Source organism: Myxine glutinosa, chromosome 13, assembly GCF_964187855.1.
Source record: "Myxine glutinosa chromosome 13, kmMyxGlut1.1, whole genome shotgun sequence".
In the NCBI taxonomy this organism is placed as follows: Eukaryota; Metazoa; Chordata; class Myxini; order Myxiniformes; family Myxinidae; genus Myxine; species Myxine glutinosa.
In genome coordinates, this window is record NC_136273.1 from 51,586,016 (window position 1) to 51,598,715 (window position 12,700).

General features: G+C 47.0%; 1 protein-coding gene across 1 annotated transcript in view; it reads right to left on the reverse strand.

Moving 5' to 3' along the window:
- Positions 1-251: 251 nt before the first annotated feature.
- Positions 252-12,700, reverse strand: part of LOC137438677 (uncharacterized) — a 461,521-nt gene continuing 449,072 nt past the window's right edge. Inside the window, exons 3-4 of the mRNA XM_078767013.1 lie at positions 10,963-12,114; positions 252-265 (exon numbers count right to left, since the gene is read on the reverse strand). Of these exons, the coding sequence (XP_078623139.1) occupies positions 252-265; positions 10,963-12,114 (1,166 nt within the window). The remainder of the gene's footprint in view (positions 266-10,962; positions 12,115-12,700) is intronic.

A 12,700-nucleotide genomic window follows, 5' to 3' on the forward strand; every position in this document is an offset into this window, starting at 1 on the left:
ATATATATATATATATATATATATATATATATATATATATATATGTATGTATGTATATATATTGTTGTGGATATGAGGATTGTGTTTTTTTTATTGTGTTGTATTGTATAGTAAATTGTTGTAAATATCACCCTCTGTAAAATGTAATAATTCCTTGTAAATACCTCCGTAGTGTGAAGGTCAAAGGGCGTCTCGGTAGTTATTCCATAAACACCACATTGCAGGACACGATAAAACCCTTGTTCAGTAGCTTATATATTATTATCTGTCTTGGGGTAAGGCTGTGTCTCCCATTAATTTAAATACTCCATTGCACCAAGTGAAATAAGAGTAGATCCCCTTTCATTTCATTTCAATGGCCAACTGCATTTTGGGCGGTTTTCTTCAACCACCATTGGCCATGAGGCAGGGTTGGGAAAGAAGGGCGTGTCTCCACCTCGTCATAGAGGGGAGGAGTGAGCCAGCCCCGAACAACCAACCGAGCACGAGGGGTTTGGTTTGAGAGGGCGGAGGAAGAGCGTTTGGGGGAGGTTCGCAAAGGTTGAGGGGCGGGGCCTATATAACCCACCGCGGGGGTGTCCCCCAGGGAGATGGGCTGGAGAGAAGTGAGAGAAAGGCTGAGCTGAGCTGCGTGGAGAGGTACACGAAAAGGAAGGGTCCAAGAGAAAGCCGAGGAGCTTTTACGAAGCAAGCTACACGAGAGATACAGCAGAGGAGTGCAGCCCCGTTTCAACCAGCCGCGTGAAGCCCTGACGGTGTGCGCTGTAAAGCGGAATACAAGGAGCCGCCGCCGCCCCCCCCCCCCCGCTTCCCGCCCAGAGTGGACCCGCTCGCTGTGCCCTGTGATCCCACCTGCTCATCCGTTCCAGCCATTCCTGCCTGCAAGTTCCCCATTTTGCCTACGTGAGTTTGTTTTGTTTGTTCTGTCCTGGGTAGTAAACTAAGTCAGTATAAGCTAGTAATTTGCACTGTGTCACCTGCGTCTCATGTCCCCTGTAAATAAACGTGACTGCTTTCTTTTTGCTTATGTGTGTAAATAATAATAAACCCAGTTACTCTTCTGTACGTCTTCTTCCTCTTTGCATTCGGTCGCTTTAGAGTTTTCTCTCTATAGAGTTATATATATATATATATATATGTATATATATGTATGTATATATATATATATATATATACGTATATATATATATATATATGTATATATATGTATATATATGTATATATATGTATATATATGTATGTATATATATGTATATATATATATGTATATATATATATATGTATATGTATGTATATATATGTATATATATATATGTATATGTATGTATATATATGTATATATATATTTGTATATATATATATGTATATATATATGTGTATATATATATGTGTATATATATATGTGTATATATATATGTATATATTGTTGCGAATATGGAATTTGGCCTCCATATCCGCTTGTAAATATTCCCCTATTTTCTCCAATACTCCCCAACTTTCCCCAATCCCCCATTCCCTAGTCCCGTTGCATGTAAATAACAATCAGTAGAGCCGACCTTCCCCTTATTCCCCCATTAAATGTCGTGCCCAGGTCCACCGCACCACACGTAGACAACTTTCGGACATCTTCCTAGTTATTCTTATTCTATGTCAGTTAAGGCCTCGTCTCCATTAATTATGACTTCGTTGCACCAGAATGTGATTATATGGCATCAGTAGTGAGTTTAGGACCTTTCCCATACCTCCTTCCATCTTCTTCCCCAACAATTACAACAACAACAGAGGAGATGGCGGCGGAGCGGGGGAGGATGCGTCCTCACACCGGCTCGATTAGCTCCAGACCATGCGCTCCACGGGGTTACCACGAAGGGGCTCCTTGTCAGCTCCTCGTCAAGGGCGGAGCCTGGTAAACCCCCCGCACGCACCCAATGAGAAGCAACGTGCCGATTCCACGAGGCGGAGCTAACGAGCCGAGGGCGTGTCACTCCCCGCCGGATATACGCGGCCACGCGCCGGATGTGAGGTGAGATGCGCCCCTAGCTGGAGAAAGAACGTTGCCTACGACCGCTGAGAGGAAGAGAACCCGCCTGTGAAAGAACGTTACCACCTCGAGCGCTGTGCAACCTTCCGCATCTTTGGACCGGACCGGACCGTACTGTACCCTGCCCCGAGCCCAGGAGGACCTGGAGCCATCGATCCTGCCTTTCCTAGCCATCAAACCCCCGTGTGAGTCAGCCGTTGTCCCGTGTGTCTGTCGTCTGTCCGGGGTTAATATAAGAGTGTGTCTAAGTGCCTGTCTTCCTGTAATATACCTCTAGCCCCTGTAATCTAACCTTTTCCGTACGAATATACTTGAGAATTGAAACATTGGTGTCGTATTGTGTTATTGTAATCCAGCCGGGTGTCTTCTTTTCCTTATTGAGCCAGCATCGCGCGACTTCGTCAACGTCGAGTATAGTCGGGTAATTTGTGCGGACACGACGGCCATTCCGCTCGGCCCACTTTAACATCAAAGTCGTGTCTGTAACAATTGGTGTCGGGAGTGAGATTCGAGGCCCGACCAAATTTTGAAAAAAAAAAACGAATAGAGGAAAAAAAAAAATTTGGTCAAAATTTGGAGCGGCCGAAATTTGTTTTGTTTTACGAAACTCGAATTTTGCAAGTCGCGCTATGGCGGATCAAGACGGCTGGGGTCCGGTAAAGGAGAGTGAGGTAGGGTCGATCCAGGACCAAATTGAGGGACAAGAGGAGAGCGAAGCAGTGAGGGCGGCAGGTTCGCAAAATAGCGCCGTCACGCACGAAGTAGCGGGCGCGCAAAAAGGCGCCTCGCACGAGCGTGCGGTAGCCGAGCCGGCTGTATCAGCGGGCTTTAACATGCAGGCCCTCATTGCGCAGTTACAGGCAGCTGTACAGATGAGTATGGGGAGCCAAATTGAGCGATTGGGTGAGCGGTTGGGGAACCGGATGGATGCTCAGGGTGAGCGATTGGAGGGCCAAATGGGGGTAATGGGAAACCAAATGGGGGTAATGAGGGACGAAGCGAGGGGTACCGGTGAGAAGTTAGACAATAATTTTGAGGAGTTAGACAAGAAAATTGGGAAGTTAGACAATAATTTTGAGGAGTTAGACAAGAAAATTGGGAAGTTAGACAATAATTTTGAGGGGTTAGACAACGGGATAAAAGAAGTGAAAAATGGGTTAATGGGGGTAGAAAATAGAATGGCTGCCCAGGAGAATCAGATAGAGGGAGTGAAAACTGGGTTAACGGGGGTAGAAAACAGAATGGCCGCTCAAGAGAATCAAATAGAGGGAGTGAAAAATGGGTTAGAGGGGTTAGAAAACAGTATGGAAGGCAAATTGAGGGACATGAGGGACCAAGCGGAAAGGGAAGTTAAACAAATGGGGCAGCAGATAGAGGGGGTCAGAATGGGGGTAGAAGCCAAACTGGATGCTCACAGGGAGGAAATGGAGCAGATGAGGGTGGCATCTGGGCAGGAGATGCAAGTGATGGGAGAGGAGATCAGAAGAGGAGTGAGTGAGGAGGTCGGAGGAGTGCGCGAGGAGGTGAGGCACTGTAAGGAGCACATGGAGAAGGAGGTGAGAAAGGGGACTGTAAAATTGCAAGGGGGCATAGAGGACCTGACGCAGGAGGTGGAGCAGCTGACGGTGGGACAGACGGAGTTAGTGGAGCAGGTTCAAAGGAACACTGCGGTATTAGGAGGTTTAAAGGCGACACAGAAAGAACTAAAAGATGACTTGGTAGCGACGAAGAGGGAATGTCAGATGGTACGTGAGGGACTGACAACGAGGTTGGACGAGGTCATAGAGGTAATGGAGACGAAGGACCGGCAGGTGAGGACGCACCTGGAAACGGTCAAGGTAGCCTTGGAGGACGAGCTTGAGGAGACGTACCGGGGAATAAAAGAGGTGAAGCACAAATTAGAAGAAGTGGAAGAAGGGATGAGCGAAATTAAGAAGCGACGGAGAGGGGATAAGAAAGAGATAAAAGAGGAGATAAAAGAATTGGTCCAAAGTCTGTGTTTGGATCGTGATGATGTGCTCATTAACCGGATGAGGGATTCGCAGGTGATGGAGGAGAAGCGAAGAGAAGGAGGACCCGGTGTAAGTGGTGACCAATATGGTCGTGCGTATGATGCGCCAGGGGATTTAATGAGCTTGGGGGTCGAGATGGACCCGGGTGTTCGTGAGAGGCCACTGGTGAAGTGTGCGAAAGGTCTGGTGTGTGAAAAAGGGGGTGTGCAAGAAAGTCCGACTCTGGGGTGTGTGAGGAAAAAGTGTGTACCAAGGAGTGAGTGTGCTGGCGAGAGTGAGTCGGTCGTAGCGTGTGTGCGAGGGAGCACATGGAAGCGCGGGGTGGTGAGTGTTACAGAGGGTGTGACGGGAGGGTGTGACGGGAGAGTGTGCGCAAGAGTGTGCGCGAGAAAGGTGTGTGACGGACAGGTGCATGAGGAAAGAGTGCGCTGTCAGAAGTAAGGAAGAGTGTCCACCTGTGGTGAGTGTTACAGAGGGTGTAACGGGAGAGTGTGCGCGAGAAAGGTGTGTAACGGACAGGTGCATGGGGAGAGAGTGCGCTGTCAAAGGCAAGGAAGAATGCATGCCTGTGGTGAGTGTTACAGAGGGTGTGACGGGAGAGTGTGCGCGAGGAAGGTGTGTAACGGACAGGTGCATGGGGAAAGAGTGCGCTGTCAAGAGTAAGGGTGAGTGCGCTGTCAGGAATGGAGGTGAAAGTAGTGAGAGTGACATGGAGCGTGAGTTAGTTGTGACAGGTGAGCGCGGATGTACACCTGGGATGGAAGGATGCACACCTGGAATGGTAGAGCGTGAGTGGGAATGCACGCTGGAGTTGGTGGTGAGGCACGTGGTTGGGTGTGCGAATGAGAGCACACCTGTGATTGTCACAGAGGAGGTGACCGAGGAGGGGGCGCGAAGAGGTGTATTGGTGAGGTGTGCGAGCGACGAATGTGTGCCAAAGTGTTCGGTGGTCAGGTGTGTGACCAAGGCTGTGAGTGGAATGAGTGTACCTGGGTGTGTAAGGAAAGGTACGAGGAGCATGGGCACGGCTGGATGTGTGAGCAAGGAACGGGCTGCGGGGTGTAAGCGTCCAGGTGAAGCATCGACGTTAGACGGGGTAGAGTTTAGAACGACTTATAGCCGAATCGGGCCCTCGGTGCGTGCCGGGCCTCGCTTTGAACGGCCGCGTCCAGGCTCCACTAGGCGGAGCTGGCAGCCCGATAGAAAGGGTCGTCATGGCGACCACTTTTTGGTGAGACGTGCCGGCAGGTCGAGATCGGGGCATTGGATGGCTCCACGCCGAGGTGGTGCGTGGGATCTCGGCACGGGTAAGCCCCCGTCCCTGCACCGAGTGCCGGACGCATCCAGCCGCTGGCACAAAACAACCAGCATCCATTGCTTGGCTTTACGAAGCCAGGCTTTGGACAGGAATTGGCGCACCGAGAGGTATTAGTGAGTAGACTGGGTGATGAGGTTAGTGTTTTGGACCCAAAATTAGAGAAAAACAAAATTTGATGATTGGCAAGGGATTGGCAGTAGTGATTGGCAGATGATGGGCAGTGATTGGCAAATTTTTAATTTGTTGAAATTTGACGTGCAAAATTGATAGTGAGAGACCCCCGATGTGGTGGGATGGCAAATCCACCATCCTTCCCATGTGGGGGGCAAAGGAGCAATAGCTTATGGGGTGTATGGCAGTGAAAACTAGCCCGGGTGGGTTAGGTTATATGTGTGTAGGGATCTAGCGAAGATTGACATTAGGTGACGTTAAGTTTAGTTAGTGACTGATACCTGTAGTGGGGACGCAGGTAGATTAGTGTGGATGATAATGACGTGGGAGCGCAATAGTTTAAAGGGACGACTGGGAAGCGCAAGTTTCAGAAGGGAGTAGTTAGCTGAGATGATGCTGTGGTGTGAGAATTGAACAGGTGTGATTGCACAGGTGTGCAACTGGACAGGTGTGTGGAGCAGTGTATGAGTAGTGAGTGTTGTGGATCAGCGCGAATGCGCTTGGGGAGAGAAGGGTGCAGGTGGCACCAGGTGTGAAAGCACAGGTGTGCAAGTACAGGTGTGTGGAGAGAGTTGGAGTGAGTGGTACGGAGTGGTGTGCATGGTGCGAAGGTGTGGATGGGGGAAGAGTGGACCCCTTTCACGAGTACCCGGGGCGGGTAGTGTAAGTGTTAGGTAGAGGGTATAGGTAAATTGTGGTTGGATATTGGCATTTGTGGTGCGGTTGCAGAATGGTGTTGTGAATGGGTGCATTAGTGTTGTGGAAATGGCTGGGCGTGTAGCCTGTTAGTGTGTGTAGTTGGTTGGGCACTCCACCACTGTGAGGATGTCGGCCAGGTGAGGCCGCAGGTGGGCTCTGGGAGCCGGTAGTTGTGAGTGGGTGCCTGAGGATCCCGGGTGTGGATCGGGCAGCCCAGTGCCAGAGAGGGCACGGAGTGGGGAGAGAGCCAGAGGGCCTTCCCCAGGTAGTTAGGTTAGGGTGAGGAGCAGGTAAGCTCGGAGGCAACTGCAGTGGTGGAGGTGTGCAGGTGGGTAGACCCACTGGGAGAGGTACACGTCGCAGCCCAGAAATTGTACGAGGGCACCGGGAGATGAATCGGGGGAGTGAGACCCCAAATTGAAGAGCACCACAGTTTGGCCAATGGGAATTGGTTTTTAGAACCCATAGTGTAAGAGGGCCAATGGTTTGGCCGGAGAAAGACCCCGGGTAGTGTAAAGTTGTTAAAGTCATTTAGGCGATAGTTAGGATTGATGAACCTGTCGCACCATACGCAGCCACTTACCTGTGGTGATGATGATGACTCCACACCTGTGTTTTCTTTGTTTTGTGCAGGAAATGAGATTGCTGTGAGGATTTGTGAGACGCATCACGACGTGGATGAGACATTGGGGTGATTCCATCTCTCCCTCCCTAGGAGGGACTGATGATGAATTGGTGATGGCAAATTTTGATGTTGAGTTGGAGATGGCAAATTTTGATGAGAGTTGAAAATGGCAAATTTGATTGGTTAGGAGGGAGAGAAGACGAATTTGGTATATGGGAGGAACGGGGAAGACAGTAGGGATGTTTGTTGATTTGTAAAGTAGATGTTTATGGGTAGTGTTGTGTTGTGTGGATACAGTAAGGGGTAAGGGAGGGGCCATGTAGGTTACCTGGTGGGGGGGGGGGGGGCGTACGATAGGAACGTACCTGTCTCACCTGGTTCCCATGTGCCCCCAGTGTGCATTACCTTATATTGCGTGCACTTTTGCGCCCTTACCACCTTACTCACTTGTTTCTTCTTTTGTCTCCCACCTCCGAGGATCTGGCTTTGGGGTAGAGAGAGAGGAGAGAGAGGTGCTGGCTGCGCAGTTGTGGGCCTGCACTTTCGCTGTTTGCTGCCGGGATCGATACACCATATGGACCGCAATGTTTGTGGCCACCCACAATGGACCGCAGTTCGTTTGCGGCCAAGCACCACCCGGGGATGGACCTATGGGTCAACGTGGCACCTATGCCATACAGGTGAACCACTTTTAGTTGACACCAAGTGCACCACAAGAAGAGCAAGAGACACCTGCAGGGTTAGGGGTTGTCGCATTTATTTTTATTCCAATGAACAATGGTGACTGCACCGATTGGTGGTGGGGTGGTGCTTTTGATGCTCGGGAAGGGTGCTCTGCACGTTATTAAAGGCCGTCGGCCACAGAGCACTCGTGGGTTGGTGTATCGATGTTGGCAAGCGCGCTCTCTCTATGCATAACATCTGCATGTGTTCCTCCAAAAACAGGTCCTGGATCGTAGTGTAGATATCAGCGTAATCTTGTAAATAATGCTCCCTACCGGCTGTATGTTTAGTTTGAGAATTCTTTCCGGATTCGGTTATCCTGTGGGTGTGTTTCTGTGAGGAGAAGGGTGCAACGTCGCAGGGGGACATATTTACTCATTTGTGAATATCTGTAAAACTGTCGCACTCAGGGTAGAGTTAATAGTAGAGGGAACTACATTGCGTGCCACACTAAAGTAGGTAAAAATTTATCGGGTCGGGACGCCCCGAGGGTAGAGAAGGGTGCAATGTTGCGAATATGGAATTTGGCCTCCATATCCGCTTGTAAATATTCCCCTATTTTCTCCAATACTCCCCAACTTTCCCCAATCCCCCATTCCCTAGTCCCGTTGCATGTAAATAACAATCAGTAGAGCCGACCTTCCCCTTATTCCCCCATTAAATGTCGTGCCCAGGTCCACCGCACCACACGTAGACAACTTTCGGACATCTTCCTAGTTATTCTTATTCTATGTCAGTTAAGGCCTCGTCTCCATTAATTATGACTCTTCGTTGCACCAGAATGTGATTATATGGCATCAGTAGTGAGTTTAGGACCTTTCCCATACCTCCTTCCATCTTCTTCCCCAACAATTACAACAACAACAGAGGAGATGGCGGCGGAGCGGGGGAGGATGCGTCCTCACACCGGCTCGATTAGCTCCAGACCATGCGCTCCACGGGGTTACCACGAAGGGGCTCCTTGTCAGCTCCTCGTCAAGGGCGGAGCCTGGTAAACCCCCCGCACGCACCCAATGAGAAGCAACGTGCCGATTCCACGAGGCGGAGCTAACGAGCCGAGGGCGTGTCACTCCCCGCCGGATATACGCGGCCACGCGCCGGATGTGAGGTGAGATGCGCCCCTAGCTGGAGAAAGAACGTTGCCTACGACCGCTGAGAGGAAGAGAACCCGCCTGTGAAAGAACGTTACCACCTCGAGCGCTGTGCAACCTTCCGCATCTTTGGACCGGACCGGACCGTACTGTACCCTGCCCCGAGCCCAGGAGGACCTGGAGCCATCGATCCTGCCTTTCCTAGCCATCAAACCCCCGTGTGAGTCAGCCGTTGTCCCGTGTGTCTGTCGTCTGTCCGGGGTTAATATAAGAGTGTGTCTAAGTGCCTGTCTTCCTGTAATATACCTCTAGCCCCTGTAATCTAACCTTTTCCGTACGAATATACTTGAGAATTGAAACATTGGTGTCGTATTGTGTTATTGTAATCCAGCCGGGTGTCTTCTTTTCCTTATTGAGCCAGCATCGCGCGACTTCGTCAACGTCGAGTATAGTCGGGTAATTTGTGCGGACACGACGGCCATTCCGCTCGGCCCACTTTAACATCAAAGTCGTGTCTGTAACAATATATATGTGTATATATATATATATGTGTATATATATGTGTATATATATATGTATGTATATATATATATATATATATATGTGTATATATATGTGTATATATATATGTATGTATATATATATATATATATATATGTGTATATATATGTGTATATATATATGTATGTATATATATATATATATATATATATATATATATATATATATATATATATATATATATATATATATATATATATATATATATATATATTTGCTCAAAATACATTTTTTTTAAATATTTACTGGGACATGGCTTTATGTTGTTCCTTTTGTTCCAAAATGAAAAGACACCAAATATGAAAGCAATCTGATTTTATTTAGGGGTGCCACATCAGCCTTCAAACTAAAGGTGTCTACAAAACTTTTCTATATACGGATCGAAAGCAAAACCAGAAGTTTGTTTTATGAAAATCCACCCTCCACTCACTTTCTTTGTATTCTAGCAAACACAAGTTACAATAGCTGCACAAATAGCACTATATTGCTATGAAAACTCAAATTCAATGATAACAATCCAAATGTTCAGTTCATAAAATGAAGAGACACCATATCACATAATATTAAAAAACCCAAATATAATGAGAAATGTAACTCCTATTTCTGGGCCTGTTTCACCACTGTTGCCTTCTTGGCATCGGGGTACATCTTCCTGTGAGCAGCAACAACTTGGAGCAGAGCTTGCTTTTGCTCTTCATCCTTTGTAAGGAGCTTATTGTAGTCTTGTATCAATGCGACACCCCTTTCTGCCCTGTCGTTCACCACGACTAAGCCACTGGCGGCTTTCTTTGCTTCCTGAAAGCTGGTTTCTTGCTCCCATGAACCAGGATCCTTATCCATCCAATCAGTTGGGGTCCCTAGGATGCTGAAGAAATGCTTGGTGTGTTTTGTTATGAGGCCAGCGATTGACAGGGCGGTTCCTCGTTTGATAGCTGGTCTCTTTGGAGAGGGGTTTTCACCGTCATTTTTCAATGATTCAATCATATTGATCTTGCTTTCTTTGTCAATTCTGGTGTCAAAGAATGCAAATGCCACTAGTACTGGGCTCATGTACCACGTGTGGCGGCCAAGTGCCTTCAAGGCTGCCTGAGCCATCTTCTGATTGATTTGTTCAAACTTTTCCAACTTCTTGAAGAGGTTAATGTCATTCAGGGGAGCCTCAATAGCTTGTGGAGCCCGAAACCAAGCCTGTACATACACAAGGCAGACAAAAATGTTGAAGGCTCGGAGTTCTCTCGCCTCTCGAAGTGTCAAGTGGAACTCTGACCGAAACATGAACACCTGTAGTGAATATAGTGCTTTTGCCATCCATCTGGCTCTGTGCATTGCTCCTGGAGCCATGATCCGGATTCCACGAGGTGGGATTCCTCCCATGTAGATGACAGTCAGTTCTAGGAGTTCACGATAATCATCTCGTGGCTGCTGATCTTTCAAACACACAAGAGCAAATTCCAGAGCTCCATCCATCATGTCATTGTTCTGTGCAAACTCAGCTGCCGTATCAGGATCTGTGAATCCATTTTTTGGTTGGTGATGGGCAATGGACGGCCACTCCGCCTGAAACCGCTTAAAAAGCTGGATGTCAGGGCCTGATGAAGGACCGAAAAGAGTGGTGAAAACATCTCCCAGAATGATTTCGTGCGCATGATGGCGGCAAGCCAAATGAATTAGTTCAGTCTGTGGCTTCTTTTCAATGAGGACAGCAGCCCCTCCACGAACACCTGAATTGCTGTCCGTTGTGTCAAAAGACAAAGCCTTCACCTTGCCCACAAGGTTCCAGCTCTTCAGTGTGTCCACTACAGCGGTTGCCATAGCTTCTCCTCCCCCGTCAGGTAACTTGGGAACATTCAACAGCTGCTCCATTCCATGGTACTGGTTGGACACAAGGATTGGAAGACGATCCACCTTCACATGCACAAAATCTCCAGTGACATCGGGAAGAAGCTTTCCATCCCAATGGACCACTAAAGGACCCTGCACATTATGATGAAATGCTTCTTTTATTTCGTCCATGGTTTTGCATCGATGCATCATGCGATTCCGCCGCACTGTCCATCGGTTCAGTGCCAGCTCTGCAGGATCCCATCCTACTGCTCTACAAATGGATGCCAAGTTGTGGACAGCCATTCGGTCACTTGTTTTCATACGATCCAAAGAAGCTGCGACTTCAGGAGTGACAATGTTGATAGGCCTTCTTTTCTTGGGACGAGATATCCCACCATCAGATGATGAAGAACCAGCCTGTGCCGTGGTCTCAGAGTCAGAGTCTGAGTCTGTGACTTCCATAGCAGTAGCACCCTTCATGACCATTTCCTGTCTCTTATTTTCCTTCTCTGCCTTAGTCTTCTCCTTTTCTTCCCTTTCTTTCTTTCGCTTCGTTTTTGCTTCCAACACAGTGTCTACAGATCCCATTGAAGCCTTCCTCTCTGAGAATTGATCGTGAAGAAACTTCCTGTCCTCGGGGTTGGTGATTATGGCCTCCGAATCTGCATGCCTAAGATCAAACGTCTTCTCCAAGGAGGCCTTGAAGGATGCTTCCTTTTTCTCTTGGGTCGCACCACCCCGCTTTGCACCTTTTTGGAGGCTCCTCCATTCTTCATATAGCCTCTCCAAACGATGGATGCAGTGCTGCTTCGTCGTTGTAGGTAGGTGAGCTTTTTCCCAGAACTTCACAACCTCTTCAATGGTGAGGGTTGCACTCTCCCGGGCAGTGCGATTCTCCTTCTTCAGGTGATGGAAAAACAGGACAAGAGATTGATGCACAGTCGGGAGCTTGGCACCTTTGATGGCATCTCCAGAAGTGGACCCAATGAGATACACATTATCCTGAGCCTGAGTTTTCAATGAAACACTGGTACTAGCACATGCCATATCTGCAAAATACGCAAGAATGTGGGTAAAATCCTGTTAATTCTTACTCCACAGGGTCACTCTCTACAAAAGAGCCACAGTCAATAAGTTAGGCCTACATATTACACACTAAAAAAGCGTACCCCTGACCCCGGGAACCTGTACAAAACATGCATGAAAATTGCCCAGATAGTGATCATAGGAAGTCTCAAAACTGTATGTATAATATATTGTATATAACTATATATATAATGTATAATATGTATTTATGTATATTTATTATTTAATGTATATTTTATGTATAAATTTAATGTATATTTAATTATAATGTATATATATTGTATAACTATATATTTATTTATTATATTTAAATTTTAATATATTATATTTATTTTTAATATATTATTTAATGTATTATATTTGTCTATATTTGTATAATTGTCTATCGTATAATTGTATATATAATGTATAATATAATATATATTATTATTATTTAATGTATATTTACTATATATTTATTTTTAATATTATATTTAATGTATATATATAATTATGTATTTATTTTGTGTATATACAGCCCAAAAAATGGGAATTCCTATTTTTGCATTG